Here is a 23011-nt window from a genome sequence, read left to right as displayed (position 1 = left end):
AGAGAGAGAGAGAAGAAAAAGTCTGCCATATCGATCGTAAATTGAAGTCTGCCTAGGATGGACTGTGCCTAGATATTCACTGGTTCTCTGCTTCACATCCCGAAAAAGACACACGAAGCAACCTAGTAATCTCTCCACCCCATGAAAGGTGTGGGAAACTGTAACAGGTTAATGAAGTATGAGCATAAAACAGAAACAGAGTACAAACAACAGGAGTGGATCGAAATTGGTCAAGAAACAACAGTAACAAGTCCTTATACAAATCTTTAAGCAACAAGAACAATTCCCTAAGCATCTCCCAAGAAAATTATGAAAACGAAACGAACCGCAAAGCAACAGAAACAAATATCTAAGTAAGAGAAACAAACCTCAGAGTAACAGAATCAAATATCTAAGTAACAGAAACAAACCTCTAAGCAACAGAAAAGAATCTAAGCAACAGAGACAAACCTCAGAGCAACAGAAGCAAACCTCTAAGCAATAGAAACAAAATATCTAAGCAAGAGACAGGTTGGTACAGAGAGTGGTAAGCTGGCACAACCGGGCTGCTTTATCACACACTCTCAGGCTCTGTGTTACGGGTTATGAAGGAAAAATTATCCATGGGTTCCACAGACATCACTTACACTTTGGAGAAATGAACTGCCCCCCCCCCCCAACTACCTAAGCAAGGAAAATATGTCTAAGGAACAATGAAAACTAATGAAAAAAAATAAACAAGCCTTATCAAACAAACAGGTTATTCAACAACAAAGAAATTTTAAACAAGAAAAGTAAGTCTAAAGCAAAAAAAGATTGTCTTCTCCTAAAATGAAGCTTGTGAAAACAAAAATGGGTCTTAAAACAATTAGAACAAGTCTGAAAGCAATAAAAAAATGTCCTAATCTAATCTTAAAACCAAAGATACCGATGCCACTAGCCGGATTTTTTTGTTTTTTTTTTTTGCTAGTTTCCTGTTGACAGAGAGATATTCGCTGTGTTTTCATGCTGTCTGAAATTTAGTGATCTATAAACACAAAAACGTCGAGTTAAGTTAATAAAAGATAATAATTACCCTCGCGCAAAGATGTTTCGTTCGGACAGAGAGGTTGGTTGTGACGATCGTTGTACTTTCACGTTCGGTGGCTGAAACTTAAGCATAATAGAATATAAAAAGGGTGGACATTATCTTCATCTATAACTGTAAGTATAAGGTGGTAAAGAATTAACAAACGTCTCCCCGATAAAGATATTGTACCTTGCTGTCAATGAGGGTACAACATGACAAAGAGTAACGCGTTACCTCATGACTAATAACAACACGGTACTATGTCACTAACAGCAACACGGTACAGTGTCACTTATAGCAACACGGTATAGTTTTATATCACCGACAGCAACACGGTGCTATTTCACTAACATTAACACGGTACCGTATCACTAACAACAACACTGTACCATATGACTAACACGGTACCATATGATTAACAGCAACACAGTGCCACATGACTCACGATCAAAGTGTAGGGGAAGGTGAGGCTGGTATGTAATCTCTAACAGCCTGGAGCAACAGCTGAGCTCTGAGTGCTGACCGGCCTCTTGGGGGCCCTTATATAAACAGTGAACACCTTTCCCTCCCCTCTCGCTATACCAGCCAGTGAGTACCTTACCCTCCTCTCTCACTGCACCATCCAGTAAGCACCCCCCCTCCCCTCTCACCAAATCAGTCAGTGAACAATCCCCCTCCCCTCCCAGTATCCAGTGACAATTTACGTACTTCAACAGGTCAACTAGACAGATCAGCTAAAAAATTGAAAAAAAAAAATAAAATCAGCTGGGTTACTGGGAACTTGTCCACATATTTTCATGATGATCCTCCCATTAGTGTTACATAATTCCCTGGAGAGACAAACACAGACAGACAAGTGTGAGTGCATAGCCCTACCCTCGATAGTAGAAGATACTGTTACGCAGAACATAACGTTGCTGCACGTGTATACTTAGGTCACTAACTTTTCTCTATAGGCAGTGGATTATGAAAAATGAAATATATACAGTTTATTAATATATATTCTTACACTAACGGTAAAAGTGATACCCATGAGAATACACTGCGGTGAGTGATACTGGAAGCAACTCTTATACTTTGCCATTTGTGTAATTCTATATATAATTCTAAATTATTTATGAATTCATTTAAATGATTAGTATGCACTGATTCCCTTATTAAACTTAAAATGAAGTACGCAGTTCATGTGAAGAACGTTGGCAACAACGCGAAATGTGTAGTCAGTGATGGTAATAGTGGTGTGTGTCCTATGTGGCCACCTGACCCTACTGGACCCGCCTGGCTCCACCACACACCTGCTCTATCACAAACACCACCACAACCACTGTGACCCTATAACCAAGCACCGCAAATATGCCCTGGAAACGGATAGTGCGGGATGTAGGTCAGTAATCCTTTCATTAATAGACTAAACTAGTAGTACCCCTTTTACATGCGTAGTCAGTTCTTACGACGTCACACATATATGTCTATAAAAGACGTATTAAAACAATTATTTATTTCGAACTGATCCTGAGGCCACGGTAGGGATTGAATTATTTTCTACTATCCCATTTTCTCGTACAGCCTTGACGCTTAATCTACCCTTAGCCTACACTCAGATAATGTCAATATAGATTAGTTCTCGGAGGACGATGTGGAGATTCATAAACTTTGTCCATAACTCGTGTGTCTCTCCACCATCCACCGACAATTGCCGTAACACGTCATCATAGGCTACTTCAGTGTACCATATATGAAGTCAAGTTCACTATAATCCCACAATATACCATGGGACCATGGGGGGTGGGGTAGTGTCCACATACGTAGCCAGATTAGTATTTATAAAAAGGCAAGTTTATTGTGGTCTTTTATTTTTATCCGAAACACGCTCCTGCATAATTAAATGTGACACAGTACACATTTACCTAAAAGATATTAAAATATACTCATTACTCGATTACACACACTCAAGTTTTTCACCACTTTACTCCAATGAAGTATTTTGTTGCTTATTTATTTATTTAAATTTACTCACTCTCGTAGTAAAAGGGTTAATGATTGCTATGTTCAGCCTTCCAGATAAATAAAATCTCTTGTGAACCGAATAAAATCGTCTTAGTGTAATGATAAAATGCAATATCAGATTGAGGAGGATAAAAGGTACGGTGAGGTAAATCTATCATATTTTCAGTAATGAAGGAAGTTACTATCATGGCTTACCCAGAGACTGGTAAGTGAGAGAATGGTGGTGACGGTGATGATCCTGGGTGGGTTCTTGCACATGCTGGAGTTGTGTTCTGAGTACTTCATCCATCTATCGTACAGCCCTGTGTGTAGGATCTAAACACAAGAAGAGACACTTATGTCTGTAAGTGAAGAATAACTCTCTAAGAAAAATGAAAGGTGAAATACAGAGCCCTCGTCTGTTCTTCCAAGGCATCTCAGGGTGTGTATGTATGTATATATGTAAATTTATCATATACCCAAAACAATACTGTGAAAAGGAGTAGATTATAAATATTTGTTACGTTTATTTATTTTTTTAAGAATTATTCTACAACTATTGTTATTTGTCATTCATTATTGCTTATATTACTAAACTGGGACACGTACAACTTATTAATCCTTGGCAAATAGAGGCTGTTCCTCTGAGTCACCATGGCCAGAGGGGTGGTTGCGTAGACACTCCGTGAAAGGTAAAAATCACAACGAGCTGCAAAAATAATTACTAGATATTATTAATACAAAAGCGTAGATATATTATTAGGAAAATACTGATTTTTTCCTTTTACGGACTTAAAAGATGCTTCTTATTTTGAAATGCCAGGCAGTGTTTTACATTTGCCTAACAATCGCTTTTAGTTAATTTCCACCTTGCTTTTTGTCTACATTCGTATGCCCCTGAAATCCTCATTTCTGTTATATGTGTCAGTGTCAGTGTCTTTCTCAGCTCCCTGATATTATTACTTACAAGAGGAAATTGTAAGAGGAGTTGTAACATCTTGACCCCTCCAGCACTACCCAAACAGTATATTTTAATAAAAGCACCACTTAGGAGTAAAGGCTTTTATTTTCTCTCTATATGGTCCGTTAATTAACCAATTTGTCAGGCGTAGAAGCCCTGATAACATTTAATTTATTCTTACTGATGGCAGACGACTGGATAGTGAAAGGGAGTTCTCAAAACTTCCCCTCGTGAAATATTCAATCCGTATTGAGTGTCTTCCTCAATGATCCATGTAAGTTCAAAAAGTAATTTTTTTAATATAAATAACCTGACTATTTTACTCAGTAAAGAAAAGTCTTAATAAAAGCCGGTATATATTTCATGACTAACGTAATATGACCAGTTGAACAGCAGCTTGTGTGTGTGTGTGTGTGTGTGTGTGTGTGTGTGTGTGTGTGTGTTCATGCTATTTTAGAATGACAGCAATTAAATATTAATATTTTGTTGGCTTGGTACTGCTGTGATACTCTGATACATTATAATATACAGTTAACTAAAGATATATTAAATGCACAGAATTTCAGTAACTTTAGCAATCATATTACAACCTGTGAGGGAAAAGCTTTTGGGCAGCAAGTTGATAAAGTTCACATTCCCGTCAAAGATGACGTGAGTGGCAGCGCTCACGGCGATCTCCATGCTGTTTCGTAATTCGACAGACTTCTTGTAGGCGACCCGTTTTGTCCCAGTCAGTTTCCCCAGTTCATGAAGTGGTCCTGACGTGGTAGTCTGAAAAGAATAATGCTATCATAAATTGTCTGCTTTACGGTATACGTTTATGGAATTTGGAAACACGATTTTTTAGTAATTGGACAAAGAAAGGTAGTTGTAAATGTCTGGCAGAAAATTTTGGTTATATATCAAGCATATGAAAATTACCAATGATCCATGAGTTACTGACTGAAAATAGCATGAGGAACATATTTACCTATCAAAATAATAGATCCTATTTATAAATTAATTCACTGCTTTATAGTGTTTGAGAACCTACATGGCTTAAAAAAAAGAAATGTTTTCAGTAGATAGAAATTGCCGTAACCTTAGGGCAGCTTGCTGCTACGATAAGAATTTCATGAAGAGTTTAAATCATCATTTCAGGCGAAACTTTTATGATTATTATTTTTGACACCACAATTAACTAACAGCATATCAATTAAAGTATCGCATTACAGACATCCAATTAGATACCCTTTATTTTTTATCATCCTGAATAATCAATCACTCACTTCAATATATCTAATGATCATAGTGTTTGGAACAACAATTATCCCAACATCAGAGTTGTCAAGATCGTCCTCAAATCTCTGGTAGGGTTGGTCTATGTATCTGACTGCCAGGAGGGACATGAGATTGCCGACGTAGCCCTGTGTCAATACCAGCATCATCAGCATCACACGCTCCCACCACCACCGACTCTTAGTTCTCTTTATATCTGGAAAACAAAATTTAGTTAAGCAAAAGATATTGATCACCAAGATATTTGATGGCATGTTCCTGGCAGCTTTGGTGAAATAAAAGTAGTGGTTACAGTAAGCTGCCATTAGCGAGATGAAACTAAGCATCATCTAACACAAGACAATGGTTGAGCATCATGAAACTATGTTGGCGAAACTAGTTCGGAAGCTAATAACCCTGGGTGCTGCCTACATTAATTCAACCTTTCCCACTTAATCTAATTTCTCAGAGTCCCTCCCAAGTTAATCTAAAATGACAATCACTAGTTACCTTCTTGCGAAAGATCTCGTAAACAGTTGAAGGTGTTGGTATCTTTCATGCGTGGTTCTTGCATATGAGTGGGAAGGCAGAAAGACAGAAACAGCATCGCAGCGCATAGTGCCAACATTGCTGTCAGCACAGCCACCCAAACGTTTGGTCTAAGAGGCAGCAGGAAGCCCCACGGGTCCACCTCAGGTCGACCACTGGCAGCGAGAATTAGATAATGTCCCATAAACACAAAATCAGAGAAGTCTATCCACTGGCTTCTGGTTATATCCATGAAAAATGGTCCCGGAGTAAACTCCACTTCCTGAAATGTGTTTTTATAAATTATAATGATGAAGAGTAGAACAATGTATGTCGGGATATATTTCATTAAAAAATGGCGTTTACCACGTTATGCTGTGATGAGTAATTCGTGAGAAGGCTCACAAGTCATTTTGTTGACTCAATATATTTACTGTATTGATCACGAATTGTTATTTCAAGAGAAACTGTCAGCGAGCTAAATATCTGAAAGGGTAACTGACAAAAAAAAAAAAAAAGTTTGCTCAGATGCCGTATATGCGAAACATGAGGATCGAAATTTATGTACGGGAAAATACGAGTACTGTACAATGATGAAAGCAGTAGGAGGATAATTTAACTTTGGAATCTACCTAAGATATGGCTGCGTGTTAAAAGAAAATTATGAAATAACATAAACTGCAGGTCAACAGAAACTGGTTTCAATGACAAGGAGAAGAAAGGCGTATTGAAAAATTTTGTTAAAAAGAAATGGTCAAAATTTATAGGTAAGAAAGACGCTACTACGTGCCCTAAGCGAAAAAGTATTCGGTTAACAGATGATATATATATATATATATATATATATATATATATATATATATATATATATATATATATATATATATATATATAGTGTAGTTCTAACTTGGTCCAAAATTACCATTCCATAATAAGATGTCTGCTGTAATAAGAGATTAGCACTAGAAAAGGACGCTAGTGATAGAGCAGTCATAGGAAAAGGAGGGAAGGAGTAACATTGTCTTTTTATGCCATCGAGCTTCGTAGTATAATCTGCAAAAGGACGCAAATATGAGCCATATTGAGGTAAACGAACTATAAAACTGAGATCACGTGTAATGAGTCCCATCATCCTCGCCCAAGTCCCATCGCTCTGCAGTAAGCCCCAAGTCCTGTCAGGGGATCTCGTGTACGTGTATCTGTTAGAGAGACATTATTAAAGCACCTTTGATGATAATGTAATATTTTCCATAGAAAAAATATAAGTCGAGAGGTTACGTTCACTTTCATATTTTATTTTTCCTAACTTAGGGCAAGTTGAGCAATCAACCAGCGTTTATTTATAAAACCCATATATTTCCAGTCAGTCATAGAGTGTAAGCAAATGTGCATTAATAGTTCACGTGAAGTTCATGATCGTGGACAGCATCTCGGAAATGTTCCTTGTTGGCCCCTCGAAGTTGAGTCGTTTGCCCTTTGGTGCCGTGGGGTCATCTACTGTAAATGCCACCTGTGCCACTAACTCCTCCGCTGTCACTAGCACGTGTGGCCGGTGCGGGAACCTGCGGCAAGATGGTGTACGGTATAGTGTTGACTAATAATGTCACATGGATTAATTATATACTCTCAGGCAATGCATTTTTCATTCTGACAGCATGATTACATGTTTATGTATTACACAAAAAAACAGAACCTGAACATTATAAGCTTTTGTTTTCCAGTATCAGTTGTGCTAACTTTCTCCAGTTAAATAAAACAACCACGGTGATCCAGCATGTTGTTGCGTAATGTTGGCATAACCTAAGACCATACGGATCGTTCAGAATAGTTAAGATTCATACTCAGTTAACTCTATTTAGATTCGAGAAAGCCGTTTAGATACAATTAGGTAAGCTACTGTCTATATATATATATATATATATATATATATATATATATATATATATATATATATATATATATATATATATATATATATATATATATATATATATATATATATATATATATATATATATATATATATATATATATATATATATATATATATATATATATATATATATATATTTACTCTAACTTGTCCTAAAACTCTTACTGTATCTGCCCATCTTGAACCCTGGGTGATAACAATAGATCAACACATGAATATGGTGCTAGTCATGAAACGTGTTATGGGAAGGATGTAGAGCTGTAGTACTGTCTTTCTCTGTCACTGACCTATGTGAAAAAAGCTGCAAAACGACGAAAAACTGATCAGAGTTACGGGAAAATAAAAGAAGTTACTGTATATTCAAGTACACTTCAGTCCATCCAGACCATTTCGGTCGCTCACGTTTTTCAGTGTCATTTAGGTCCAAATACACGAATTTAGATTAAATTTGTCCCATTCTGGTGACAGTAGAGGTGTATGATATGTAGGAGGACTATTGGGCCTTGGGAGCAGGCTGTGAAGCCTATGCCCAGAGTCGAACACATGAAAAAAAAAAAATCATGCAGTCAGAATATTCTTTTTGAAAATTCTCGTCTCTTCCCCTTTAGGTATCATGTGATCTTGCACCATCTCTTATATAGTGTGAGAGTCGGTAATTTGTGGGAATGTAGTATTATTAATAATACAAGTTACCATACAAGATCTCTCACGTATGCAGCTCAGTGTCTCTGTGTTACAGCAGCATTTTAAAGGAGCGTCGTCGACACAAAATTTACCGTAAGAACTTCCAGGGGTAAAGATCTGGTGATGAGTGAAAGTTAGACGTTGATCGATAGTCCATGATGCCACTTGTAACGGTAGGGATTCTGGGTCGGCGAACGACAGCCATGAGAACACTTTGGTTCTGTTGATGAAAAAGCAATCCAACCATTAAGTAAAACTCAGAATTATCGACTATTTACTTTGTGTTCTTGTACGGTTGCAACCAAAAGGATCACAAGGTTAATTATTTATGAAGATGTTAAATAGTATTGTGGAAAACTTGAACGACTCCAACCATTTCACTAGGTTTAAAAATTCCCTGTTTATAGTCTCGATACGTGAAATCGAGCAGTATTTATGTTGGCAAATGTATACGGATAATATTCGTTACTTGAAGACTGGCAAGGTATCGTCAACAACAGCAACGAGAGAAGTGGTTCGTGAGAGAGTCCTGTGAAGGTGGGGAAGGGTCTAGAGTTGGAGGAGAGGGATGCGAGTGAATACGAGCAGCTTTGTTTCTGGACCAGCAGGAGGTAGCTCTTGAAGGAGGACTCAGCGAAGGCGGCGAGGAAGACTGGGTGATCGCTCACCACCACCATCGTCACTCACTACAACGCGTCACCAAGCTAATGGTGCCAACATGAGAACTATCACGAAACTAATAGTGCCAACATGAATTATATCACAAAGCTAATGCTGCCGAGTTAAAAAATATGACGAACCTAACAGTACCAACACGAATAATATCACAAATCTCATCGTGAATACATAAATATCAGGAACCCAATGTTGTGATAAATATTATCACGAAACTATTGGTGCCAACATGAATCATAGCTAACAACGAAAGGATCCTAATACTCCCCCTTACCACGATTTACTCCTATCGAATATTCTGTACAGTCCTGGCTTTTGCTTAAGTCACTGGTGTGTCCTCACCCTAAGTTCTCGTCGTGGTCCAGGAACTGTAACATTGATCCCTCGGTTGTGGGGCAAGTATACTTCTGATTAGTCAATGCTAACTCATAGGAATACTTAATGGACTAAACTGTTGTATGTCTGGTTCCCTCAGCCTGACGACGTCTTTCTGTCTTTCATGCTGGCTACAGCTGGAAAAAGGGAACAGAAAGACGTCTACAGGAATGATTAATTAGGCGTGTGTTTTTATGCGTGAATATTTTCGAAGAACTCAGAATTTCTGTCTCCAGAGACCAGTTTCTTCACCCTAATTAATTTACATGCCGTGGCCACATACCTGTCGAGCTGTGGCTACAGTCTGTGAGAGTTGTTCGTATATCATACTGGTGTTTTGTTCACTAGTCTTCACCTCAAACACTCTGACTCACCAAGGAGCATGTAAGTGTGCTAGGTCCTGAAAGAGAACATATAATGATAAATCTCTCCTATTTTTCATAATTAAAGCAACAATAATAATAACTAGAACAATAAATTACATATTCGCTGCACATATCACAGTTTTGATTGACTTTAGGCAAACTTTGGTTTATCTAGTTCATTCATTAGCACTGAGGATTGAAGCCGAAAATGTGAATACTTGTAATAGTAAAGTAAGAACTGACCTACTGTTTAGCGTGACCCTATCAGGCTTTTCTGTTGCAGCTTTAAGTAATAATTGCATTTATTGTTGGAGATCGCCCATGAGCAGCCATCTGTCAGCAGTAGGATAGAAAAGTTATAACATCGCTCTGTGGTCACCATGTCATCCAGTGGTAGGCGGCTGTTCAATGATGCTTTGGTCGTTGTTGTCAAATACGAGGGTTGATAAAATCACACTTCTACAGTCCTGTTTTTAGTACAAGTGCTAGAGCATTTGTTTGCCAATATGCACCAAAATCAACCTTTCATCTACCAAAATCTTCTCTCTGCTACTTAAAACTGCTTGTAGGCAAAATATTATAAGTAACACACCGAAAAGAAGTATCATGTTCAGTCAATCAGTTGTTGCTAATTGGTGAGGTTAGGTTGCATAGTTAATGGTCGTTGTATATTATAGATCAGTTAAATAAAAAAACTCTAACTACGAGCAGCTGCGTAGGTATGGGTAGGCAAACCTTCAAAAGATCATAGCTCTCTATGGCTGCAGTGGTTTGAAACAGCCGATAACCCATCGCTGATCAGAATTTTGTGTACCTCTACTTTGCTATCGAATAAGGAAGCACCTGAAATAATTAAATACAAGAAAATAACTTGATGATTTTTGGTGATGCACATGTAATAGTTTAGGGCAAAATGAAACAAAGATTTTTTTAGCGCTCTCCCTTTAGTGCAGTCCACGTGCCTGTGATGTGATGTAGGCGGGCATGAACCAGGAGACAGGTGACCCCCAGCCCGAGCCACAGTATCCCCACCACCGAAACACGTCACGAGTACCACAGCACACCTCCGCCACCACAACACGTCACGACCACCACAGCACACCTCCGCCACCATCACATGTAACGACCACTACGTAATGCCTCCACCACTGTCGAAATATGTTACGTTCACAGTGGCACGCCTCCACCACCAGCACATCTGTTTCTTAAAGAAACCTCCACCATAACTCTCCTTAGCCCTTAAGAAACTGTAAATCTGCTCCTCCTCGTAACTCAAGTTATTTACTTTGCATTAGGAATAACAGACATGATTTAGCACTCTTCTTTCTTTATCCGTTCTTTGAAAAAAAAAAAATGGCCAAATTTTTCTCTCATGACTTAAAGATTTGTTTTTCAGAAAGAACAAGCGACAGAGGAAAATTTTTACTATATTCTGCAAAACCAATTCCCAGTTAGGAGAGGAAGTTGATCGTAAGTTTGTGAAATCAAATCCTGACCAACAACCAGAGAAGCAAAATCAGTCTGTGGTTTATGAAAGTTCATCTTTATATTTTCCGCGTTGACGTACATTTCCTGGATGAGGAAACTTACTTAGCTTTTTTTTTTTTTCCAAAATACATATGTATCTAAAACCACAAAACCGTCATACGAAACTCATACTTCCCTCATCTTTCAAGCACTGTTACCAACACATACGTCAGGGTGTCTGATAAGCTTCATGACATGATATTCGAATGGAAATGGACTATATTCAACATTGCATTTTTATTATCATTTTCATTACTTATTAATATATATACCAATGCATGTTACTCATATACCTTTATGGAACAAAAGTACTTACACTGTTTAAAAATGTTTTTATTCCGTTAATTTCGTTTACATAAAAATAATTTTCGTCTGGGAAACTTTTTAAATAAAAAGCCGGTGAGAGACCCTGGTTCAACATTCAAGCCATGTACAAAAAATAGTTTATCACCTTTCGAAGAAGCACAATGAAGTCTGAAGCCTGTAATACCAATATTCTGAGGAAGAAAAAACCTAATACAACAACGTTTGGTATGACACATGAAATACAGTTTGGTCATAACTTTCCTAACCTAGAAGAACATACATTATCGTTCTGAAAGAGATGAACAATAGTTTTTCAGTATAAAATAACACTTAAATGTCCGTTGAAAGTATTATGCCATGTACAATACTTACTAAATATGCGGTGTCTTGAAAATCTCAACGAATTCGTGGCTTTGGGATGTTAATGCTCACTTAACTGAGAGCACATATAGGCTAACTGAGAGCACAAGTGAGATCTCACATCTCTTACCTCACTTCATTCAGATGTTTGTTCTGCTCAGCTTTGGGTAAGAAAAACAATATTTAGTACAGATATCACAGTTCTCTACTTCTACCAGTTTATAAGAGAGACGCAAATTAATTTACATGAAAGGGAACTTTATCTTTTCCTTGGCTCTTGCTAGTTTTTCTCTGCGAACGATAACGAAACTATGGCACGTGATGTGTTGGCAATTCATGATCTTGATACAGAGAACCATTTCACTCGGCTGTCATATATAAAGATCCTGTCCGGGTAGCATCTGTTTGGTGTAGCAGGGAATGTTTCAAACCTGAGGGAGTTTGCAAAGATACTTTGAATGAATTAGAATATGAGTACTTCAACTTTACGTTTATGTGAAACTCAATAATACCTGTACAGATCAGGTATTTAGTATACCCATAGTGATAATAGAAAGTATTTAGGTTACCCATAGTGATAATAGAAATCTGTTTGTATTGCTCTGAGATTCACATATGATAAGTAGAACTTAGGGTGCAATGCAATGGGATGGAATGCTTTAATATGACCTAAATCGCTTTGCAATATTTTCCTTTACTAGGTCGGCCAGTTCCAAGCCTATTCTCAACGTGCCCATCCTGTTTCCACCGCTTGAGCCTCCTGCAGACGGTGGTGATGCTGGACCCGGTTACCCAAGCTATGGCACGAGCTGACAGACCCTGCACCCAGAACCAGATGAAGTTGTTGTGCTCTGTCAGGGTGGTTGGGCTTGAGGGCAGCTGTGTTACCATGTTCTGTCTAAGAAAGATATTCAACAATGAAATATAAAATAGAACTTTGTCCTCTTGGTTGCTTTGCATCAAGTGTAGTACGTACGATTTATAGTTACTTTTGCTTAACCCTTTAACCTCGGGTGTCATTCCAGAATGACAGTGACAAAACTGGACCAAACCGCGGGTGTCATTCTGGAATGATCGTGAATATTTTGAACACCGCGCGTTTTCCCAGCGCGCAAATTGTCTCATGCAAGAGTAGCTGTCGAGTTCTTTCACGCCAGCCATCCCACACCCCCCTCCTCCAACCCGAGGGGGCCCCCCCCACCCCTGCCCTGACCTGCATCAGTCAGTATCTGTCCAGCTCTGAGCGTGATAGTGGCGCTCCGTCCCGACTCATCGTCGCTCACTTCCTCCTATACAATGATTAGTGCTAGTGTTCCCTCTACCTCTACACCGGTAAAGGAACTGCCGACGGCAGGCAGAAGGGGTTGAGCACTCCTGAAATTAGAACTGAGCTCGACAAAACTGTAAGTACTACTCTTGATTGTGGCAGTGAAAGTGACACACTCACAGCAAGCAGTGATGATTTGGCAGTGATTGGTGGTGAACCATTTTCCACTGATAGTGACAGTGATGAAAGTGATCGTGTTGTTTACCCCACCACCCCCAACTTACTCTGGGAAAGGAAAGGCTCCTATGGGCAAATCTGGTATTGCACGTGGGAAGGGAGTGAAGGGCAGGCTCACGTCTCCCACACCAGGCCCTAGTAAGCATTTCCCATCAATTTCCAGTTCCCCTAGCCCTATTGCCCTCACATCATCATCATCATCATCATCTGTCGTGCCCTCTCCTCAGTCTACATCATCTGAGGAGTACGAATTACCAAAGCCTGCAAAGCGAGGGAAGGCAGGCCGTGCAGGCAGGCCTAGAACAAAGGGGATGCATGGCAGTTGGAGGGCAAAGCTGGGCGATAAGCAAGGTGATAAGCGAGGTGATAAGTGGGGTAGAAAGGGTCAAGTTTCACCACGCACCAGGTCAGAAACCCCCCCGCCTGCCCCCCGCTCAGCTCCCTCACCCTCGCCACCCCCCCACTCACCGCCCCCGCACTCACCCCCCTCCCCGTTGCCTCCTGCCTCACCCACCTCCCGCTTGCCTCCTGCCTCACCTCCTGCCTCACCCATTGCCTCCACCTCAGCTCCTTCTCACGGGGAAACGAGTGCAATGCAACCTGTCCCTGCCACTGAACCATGCACAGGGCAAGTGGATGCATTTGTTTGGTCTGACGGTGCAGATTTTCAGCCACACAATCCACTGTTTGATATGACAAATGCTGGAATACAGCCTGCCTTCCCATGCAACGCAGGAGATGACTTTGTTGAGTACTTCCTGGCCTTCATGGATGATGAAATCGTGCAGCATGTCAGCGATGAGACCAGTAGGTATGCAGCTCAGTGTGCAGCAGAAGGGCTGGGACCTATTGGCTCACCAAAGCAAGTGTCGTGGTTGCCTGTCGGGATCAGAGAGCTGTATGTGTTCTTTGCACTAATGTTTTTGATGCCCCATGTAAAGAGACATGAGTTGGAGGAGTACTGGCTCGTGGATGACATAACTACTATCCCAATATTCGGGAAGTATATGTCATGGGATCGGTCCCGACAGCTGCTTGGATACCTGCACTTCGCTGACAATGCAAACCCGTCCCAAACTGACCCTTTGTGGAAAGTGAGGGATTTTCTCAACAGGATTAGGGATCGATTTATGCGATTTTTCCGGCCTATGCAGAAAGTCGTCATAGACGAATCCCTGGTATTGTTCAGAGGACGTCTCAAATTCATGCAGTACATCCCCAGCAAACGCCACCGCTTTGGGATAAAGTTCTTTGCGCTGTGTGACTGTGAGACGGGGTATATCCTGGATTTTGTCATCTACTCTGCTAGCACAATGGATGTGAACAGGAAAGACCCCCTTGGCTTCTCTGGCTCCGTTGTAAATGTGCTGATGGAGAGGTATTTTGATGGTAATCATGTGCTGTACACAGACAATTACTACACAGCACCGAAACTCTCCAAATACCTTGCTGAACACGGCATTGGCACTGTTGGCACTGTACGGAGCTATGGGAAAGAGTGGCCTAGTTTCCCCGAAGCATCATCATCATCCAGGGGAGATGTTCACCTGAAGAAGTCAGACAAGCTTCTTGCGATCAGGTGGCATGACAAGAAGGTCGTGAATATGATCAGCACCATCCACAAGGGGGAATTGCAGAGAACTGGGAAGGTCAGCTACAGGACGGGAGAGCCAATCATGAAGCCTGATGCCGTCATTGATTATAATGTAAATATGAGACTTGTTGATAAGTCTGATATGATGATTGGCGAAATCGACTGTCTCAGGAGAAACACCTGATGGTACAGGAAGGCTTGCCTGCACATGCTCGATATGTGCATGCTCAACGCCTTCATTCTCTAGAAGACACAAGTCGGGGGCATAAGGCAACCATCACTGAGACAGTTTTCCAAGACTGTCGTGCAGCAGCTACTTGCACGATTTGGTCAGGTGACAGCATTGATCCCGAGGCGACACTCTGACACAACCTGACCGTCTTGAGTGCCGCAATTACATGAGCCGGCACCAGCTTGTGAAATTGCCTCTTACAGCAGGTGGCAGGTTGTCACAGGGCCGCTGCAGAGTATGTTCTACCACCACACGGAGGCCTAGGACGAGAAAAATGAGCACACACCAGTGCCTGGAATGCCAAGTCGCTCTATGTGTAACTCCGTGCTTTGCCGAGTACCACTCTCTGAGTAAATACTGAAAGTGACAGTGATATATAGTGATGCGACAGTGACGTGCTTTGCCAATAATTGTATAATGGATAATGTAGTAATAAGGGATATTTTGCCTAGAAAAAAAAGGAAATATTGGCCAGTATAATAAGTGATATTGTAATAAGAGAATCTGCGGCACTTGTGGAATTCTGCGGCACTTATGTAATTCTGTGATGCGCCAGTGACGCAATATAGTAATAAGTGCATTGTAAATATAATGTATATTGCCCAGATTATATGTAAAATAATATTAGAAGTTAGAAAGAATGAAAAGATCGCATGAAACGTCAGTGAGCGGGTGCCGCCGCATTGAAGTGAGGCGCAGCCGCAGTGAAGAGCGGGCGCAGCCTCAGGGAAGTGCCTTTTACCTACCTCAGTGAACACAGAGTGGGTGTTTATCGTATGTACAGTTTTCATATATGTTTATATTACTATTATGAGAGAGTGGTTGGCATTTGGTACTGGTGTGTGGGGCGTAAAATAGTTATTTCACACCCCTCACTTCTAACGGCTCTCCCCGTCCTGTGAAAGTCAACAAAGTCATGAAACCTACATCAATGGAAAGCTGAAGGTTAGTACTTTCTAATGGTACCTCATTTTTTTCTCTAGCTTTATTCTGTGCAGAGTTATTAAGGTTTAAAGGTTTGTTTACATTTGGCTGAAACCCCCGCGGGAGAGGACAGTCAGACCAAAACAATACCCGCGGTTAAAGGGTTAAGCCCTTCGCCAAAGGGACTTACTATCACTGCACTCCTGTTACTACTGGATTATTTGTATTAATTTTATTGGTAAACCGTTTGATGAAGGCTATTTATAAAACTCATTCAGGTCGAGAAACCTCTTCTGTGTTAAATACCTTTTGAATGTAGGGGAAAATATATAAAAGTCCTGATCTATCTTTGGATATTGGGAGGCATGTTTGGGTACTGACAATACATTTTGGGAATAGACACTTTTCTGCAGTTTTCGACTCTGTAATATAATTGCTGTAATGAGGTCCATCCATAAAAAAAAAGAAAAAAAAAAAAAAAAAGAACGTCTGCCATATAGATGGTAACTTGAAGCGTGCCTAGGATGGACTGTGCGTAGAACTTCACTGGTTCTCTGCTTCATTTCCAGAAAAAGACCCACGAAGCAGTCTGGTAATCTCTCCACCCCATGAAAGGTGTGGGGAAACTGTAACAAGTTAATGAAGAATGAGCATAACAGCAACAGGTTATAAACAACAAGAGTAGAGTGAAAATGTTCAAGAAACTACAGTAACAAGTCCTTATACAAGTCTTCAAGCATCAAAAATAATTCTCTAAGTAACCGAAAAATACTAAGCAGCAGAAACAACTAACAAAGTAACATAATCGGATTTCTAAGTAAAAGATACAAACCTCAAAGCAAAAGAACAAATCTCTATGCAACAGAAATAAATCTCTAAGCAATAGAAACAAACCTTTCAGCAACAGCAAAAATCTAAGCAACAGAAATAAACCCAGAGCAATTGAAACAAACCTCTAAGCAACAGAAACAAGTATCTAAGCAAGAGGCCAGTTGGTGCTTAGAGACAGGTTAGCTGGCATGACCAGGCTGCATTATCACACGCTCTCAGGCTCTGTGTTACGGGTTATGAAGGGAAAATGATCCATGGGTACCACAAACATCGCTTACTCTTTGGAGAAATGAACTGTCCCCACCAACTGCCTAAGCAAGGAAAATATGTCTAAGCAACAATAAAAACTAATAAAAAACAAACAAGTCGTTATAAAAGTAACAGGTTGTTCAACAACAACCAAATTTTGAAACAAAAGTATGTCTAAATACAAAATAAAATAAGATTGTCCTCCCCCAAAATTAGCGTGTGAAAACAATATGGGTCTTAAAACAATTAAAACAAGTCTGAATGCAACATAAATATGCCTTAAACTAGTCTAAAACAAAAGATACCGTTGCCGCTAGGCAGTAAATTTTTGTGCTAATATCCTGTTGACCGAGAGAGATTTGGTGTATTTTCATGCTGTCCGAAATGTAGTGATCTGTAAACACCAAAAGTGTCGAAAGTTTCTTTATCTATAACTGTTTCCATAAGTTAATAAAAGATACTAATTACCTTCCCGCAAAGATGTTTCGTTCAGTCAGATAGGTTTGTTGTGACGATCGCTGTGTTTTTGTGTTCGGTGTCTGAAACTTATGCATCAGAGAATAGTAAAAAGGTGGAAACTGTCTTGATCTATAGCTGTGAGTATAAGGTGGTAAGTGAAATTAACGTCTCCCAGATAAAGATACATTGCTCCGTCAATGGAGGTACAACGTGACTAACAGGAATGCGTTATATCATGATCAATAACCACACGGAACCATATGACTAATAGCAACACGGTACTATGTCAGTATCAGTGACACCGTACAATGCCACTTCCAGCAACTCGGTACAGTATATATCATCGACAGCAACATTAACACGGTACAATATCACCAGCAACAACACTGCCGAAATTGACAAACATGATAACATTTGACTAACAGCAACAGTGCCACATGACTCACGATCAAAGTGTAGAGAAAGGTGAGACCGGAATGTGATCTCTGACAGCCAGGAGCAGCAGCTGAGCTGTGAGTGCAGACCGGCCTCCTGGGGCCCTAATATAAACAATGAGCATCTTTCCATCCCCTCTTACTACACCAGCTAGTGACAAAGTTCCCCTTCTCTCTCACTGCACCTCCAAGTAAACACCGACCCTTCCCTCTCACGACACCCGCCAGTGAACACCTTCCCCTCCCCTCTCACTGTCCAATGACAAATTACATTCTCCAAGAGAAAAACTAGTCAGATCAAATAAAACAAATATATCAACTAGGTTACTTGGGACAGGTCCACATATTTTCATGATGATCCTTCCATTAGTGCTATGTAATTCCCTGGAGAGACAGACACAGACAGACAAGTGTGACTAAATAGCCCCACATTCGATGGTAGAAGATACTGTAACGCAGAACATAACGTTGCTGCGCGTGCATACCTAAGTCACTAACTTTACTCCATAGGGAGTGGATTATGACAAAAAAAAACAACTTCTGAAGTTTATTAATATATATTCTTATACAAACGGTAAAAAGGATGCGCATAAGAATACAGTGCGGTGATTGATAATGGAAACAACTCTTATACTGTAATTTGCCATTTGTATAATACATATAATTCAAAATTATTTATGCATGCATTTAATTGATTCTTATGCACTGCTCTTCTTGTCAAACTAAGTAAGTAATTCATGCGAAGAGCGTTTTCAGCAACGGTGATGTGTGTGGTCAGTTATTGTGATAGTGGTGTGTGTCTTACTGTAGGTGGCCACCTGACCCTTTTCGCCCCACATGGCTCCACTACACACCAGCTCCATCACCAGCACCACTACAGCCACTGTGAACCCAAACCCAAGCACCACGAACATGGGATGTAGGGCAGCAATCCTGTGGTCTAAACTCCAAAACAATAATACATTATTTACATGCATAGTCAGTTTTTACGACGTCACACATATATGCCTATAAAAGACATATTAAAACAATTATATGTTTCGAACTGATCTTGAAGCCACGGTATGGCTGCATAGTTATTGTAGTCTAAAATAACTCAGTGTAAACTACAACATGACAAACACTAGTTACATTCTTGCAAAAGAACTCGCACACTGTTGAAGGTGTTGGCATCTTTCATGCGTGGTTCTTGCATATGAGTGGGAAACAAGAAAGACAGAAGCAGCATCACAGCGCATACTCCCAACAATGCTGTCAGCACAGCCACCCAAACCTTTGGTCTAAGAGGCAGCTGGAAGCCCCACGGGTTCACCTCAGGTCTACCACGGGCAGCGACAATTAGATAATGTCCCATAAACTCAAATGGAGAGTAATCTATCCAGTGGCTTTTAGTTATATCCATGAAAAATGGTCCCGGAGTAAACTCCACTTTCTGAAATGTGCTTTTGTAAAAAATAATGAAGAATAGTAGAATAAATTAATAAACATCGAGATATAATTTTAATAAGATTAACCTTTACCACATATAATGAATGGATGGGAAATATGGGCGTGGAAGAAGTTGAGAGATGGAAGAGAGAGGTACAGTATATGTAGAAAGTAAGAGAGAGGTGAAAAGTTTTCTAAGAGGAGTAAGAAGAGAGTGGATGAGGAATTCGAAAAGAATTTGAGTGTAAAGTGGAGGGACTGTAAGAAAATGTTCTGGAAAGAGGTAAAGAAAGTTAGATAGGGTGGCAATGAAGTTAGTCGGGAAATGAAAGATAAAAATGGTAGATTACTAGTGGAGGAGGGAGAAAAAGTGGGCAGAGGGAGAGAAAACTTTAAGGAATTGTTGAACATAGAGAATGAAAGCAATGCGAGTATAAGTGGCTGGGGAATGGCTGGGAGAAGGAGGAAGATGAAAAGCCGGGAAGAAATCAGTAGGATGCAAGTTGTGGAAGCAATGAAGAAAGTCAAAATGGGGAAAGCCCCATTAATTGATGGAGTGTGTGGTGAAATGCTGAAGCATAGGGGAGAGATAATAGTAGAATGGATGTGAAAGATGTGCAGATTGGCCTGGGAGAATAATAGAGTCCCGGAGGATTGGAAGTCAGGTATAATTATTCCCTTGCACAAAGGAAAAAGGGAAAAAGAAGTGTGTAGTAATAATAGAGGTATTTGTCTTCTTAGTGTAATAGGAAAAGTATATTGTAGGATACTTATTGACAGAGTTAGGGAAATAACAGAGAAATTAGTTGGAAAAGAACAGCGGGGTCTTAGGAAGGGAAGAGTTTGTGTAGATCAGATATTCATTCTTAGATCCTCTAGGAAAAGTTTCTAGAGAAGGGAAAGAAGTTGTATGTGGCCTTCATGGATATGGAGAAAGAGTATGACAGGGTGGATAGACAAGGATTGTGGAAAGTATTAAGAATATGTGGAGTAGATGGGAAGTTGTTGAATGCCGAGAAGAGTATGTATTATGGTGCTAAGGCTGCAGTGCGTGTGGATAGTGAACTGAGTGAATTTTTCTATTTGAGGGTTGGGTTGAAACAGGGATGTGTCATGTCTTCATGGCTGTTCAATCTGTACATGGATGGGGTTATTAAAGAGATACGAGGTAGGGCAGTGGATTTTGGAGTGGCCCTAATGAGAGAGGGTAGTGTTTGGAGACTCCCTGTACTGTTGTTTGCAGATGATACTGTGTTGTTAAGTGTAGACAAAGGGGAGCTGCAATGCTTGGTTGATGAGTTTGGGAGAGTGTGTAAGAAACGGAATCTAAAGGTGTTTATAGGGAAGAGTAAAGTTATGGTCTTTCAGAGAAGTGAAGTCAGTGAATGTGCAGTGAGGGTGGATGAGAAGGAAATGGATAATGTGAGTACGTTTAAGTATTTGGGTAGTGTGATGAGTAAGGATGAAAGTTTGGAGGGTGAAGTGCTTGAAAGGGTACAACAAGGAAGAAACGTTGATAGTTCCTTGAAGGCAGTGATGAGCAACAGGGATGTGAGCATGGAAGTGAAAAAGCTACTACATGACGCTATTGTGATACCAGCTCTAACATATGGAAGTGAAGCTTGGACCTTGTTGGAGGGACAGAAGTCAAGAGTGAGAGCAGTGGAAATGAGTTATTTGAGAGGAGCTTGTAGAGTCACATGGAGAGACAGACTGCCAAATGAGGATGTGAAGGAGCGTTGTCGTGTGGATGTGGATGTGATAGGAAGCATTAGAAGAAACACACTGAGGTGGTTAGGCTATGTGGAGAGGATGGAGAGTGAGAGACTGACGGAGAGAGTGTACGTGAGTGAGGTGGAGGGGAGAGAGGGAGGGAGGCCAAGTATGAGATGGAGGAATGGAGTGGAGAGGTATGTGAGAGAGTGGGGTTTGAGCTGGGAGCAGGGCAGTGAAATGGCGGGGGACAGGGCTACGTGGAGGCGATTTATTTCTGGCTACCCCGTATGGGATTAAGGGGTCTGGCAATAGATAGTTAGATAGTAATTCGTTAGAAGGCTCATAGCTCGTTTTATTGACTGTTTTGATCATGACTTGCTATTTCAAGAGAAGTCGTCCCTGAGCTAATTATTTGAAAGGGAATCTGACAAAAAAACAATGCGCGTTCAGGTGATGTATATGCGAAACATGAGGATCGAATTTTATATAAGGGAAAACACAACTACAGTACTGGACAATGCTGAAAGCTGTAGGAATATGATTCAACTATGGAATTTACCAAAGATACGGCTGCATGTAAAAAGAATAATTAAATCACATTAAGAGCAGGTCAACAGAAAATAGTTTTAATAAAGCGCAACAAGACAAGAGGCGTAGCAAAAAATAATGTTAAAAAGAAATGCAAAAAAAATTATAACTGAGAAAGAGATGCTACTACGTGCCCCAGACCAAACAGTATTCAGTTCACAGTTGCTATATGTAATCTTGTTCTAACCTGACCCAAAATTGCCTTTTTATATTGAGAAAATTGCTTCAATAACAGATTAGCACTAGAAAAGGACGCTAGCAGTCTTCTGAAAATGAAGGAAACGGTAACATTGTCTCTTTCGCCATCGAGCTGCGTCGTATAATCGGCAAAAGGACGAAAATCTGAGCCAAGTTGAGGTAAACGAACTATAGAACTGACCTCACGTGTAATGAGTCCCATCATGCCTGTCCAAGTCCCATCGCTCTGTAGTAAGCCCCAAGTCCTGTCAGGGGATCTCATGTACGTGTATCTGTCAGAGGGATTGATTTAAGTACCTTTGATGATTTTGTAACACCTTTTCCTTACCGAAAAATTAGTCGAGAGGGTAAGATCACATTCATATTTTATTTTCGCTAGTTTAGGACAAATTGTGACTAACCAGTGTTAATTTGCAGAACCAAGATACTTTCAACCAAACACACAGTGTATCAAAGCAAGTGTGTATTATAGCTTACGTGAAGTTCATGATTGTGGACAGCATCTCCCTAATGTTCCGCGCTGCACCCCCGCCCCCCCAAAGGTGAGTCGTTTGCCCCCTGGTGCCACTGGGTCATCTACTGGAATTGCCATCTGTGACACAAACTCCTCTGCTATCACTAGCACGTGAGGCCGGTGCGGGAACCTGCGGCAAGATGGTGTACAGTATTGCTCTATCTAGTAACATTACTTGGATTATTATGTTCATTCAGGGGTAAGGCATTCAAATCTAAATACAGGGAATAAGGTGAAATTAGGCTTATTCTAGAAATTTCTCCTATTCAGCATGCTTATTTTGTTGTTTATGTATTTTTGTATGTCTCCTCTATTCCACCGTGGGAATCATCTGG

General features: G+C 40.3%; 1 protein-coding gene across 1 annotated transcript; it reads right to left on the bottom strand.

Moving 5' to 3' along the window:
* Positions 1-5251: 5251 nt before the first annotated feature.
* On the bottom strand, positions 5252-22663 carry LOC145389790 (putative glutamate receptor). Its single transcript, XM_080264947.1, has 4 exons — positions 22640-22663; positions 22344-22434; positions 5763-6063; positions 5252-5469 (listed from the first exon to the last, which is right to left on the bottom strand). Exons 1-4 carry the CDS (start codon positions 22648-22650, stop codon positions 5252-5254), a joined length of 621 nt encoding a protein of 206 aa, XP_080121073.1. The 5' UTR covers positions 22651-22663.
* Between the last annotated feature and the right edge of the window lie 348 nt (positions 22664-23011).

Source organism: Coenobita brevimanus, unplaced genomic scaffold (genome assembly GCF_032717465.1).
Source record: "Coenobita brevimanus isolate Jiangsu-jjx unplaced genomic scaffold, ASM3271746v2 jjx.HiC_scaffold_2116, whole genome shotgun sequence".
Classification (NCBI taxonomy): domain Eukaryota; kingdom Metazoa; phylum Arthropoda; class Malacostraca; order Decapoda; family Coenobitidae; genus Coenobita; species Coenobita brevimanus.
This window is presented reverse-complemented; position numbering and strand designations above follow the sequence as displayed.

Coding starts and splice junctions, on each gene's coding strand:
- LOC145389790 (XM_080264947.1), bottom strand. Junction 6,064..22,343: donor TGGGACTCATTACACGTGAG/GTCAGTTCTATA, acceptor AACACATTTCAG/GAAGTGGAGTTTACTCCGGG. Junction 5,470..5,762: donor ACGAGATCTTTCGCAAGAAG/GTAACTAGTGAT, acceptor TTTGTTTTCCAG/ATATAAAGAGAACTAAGAGT.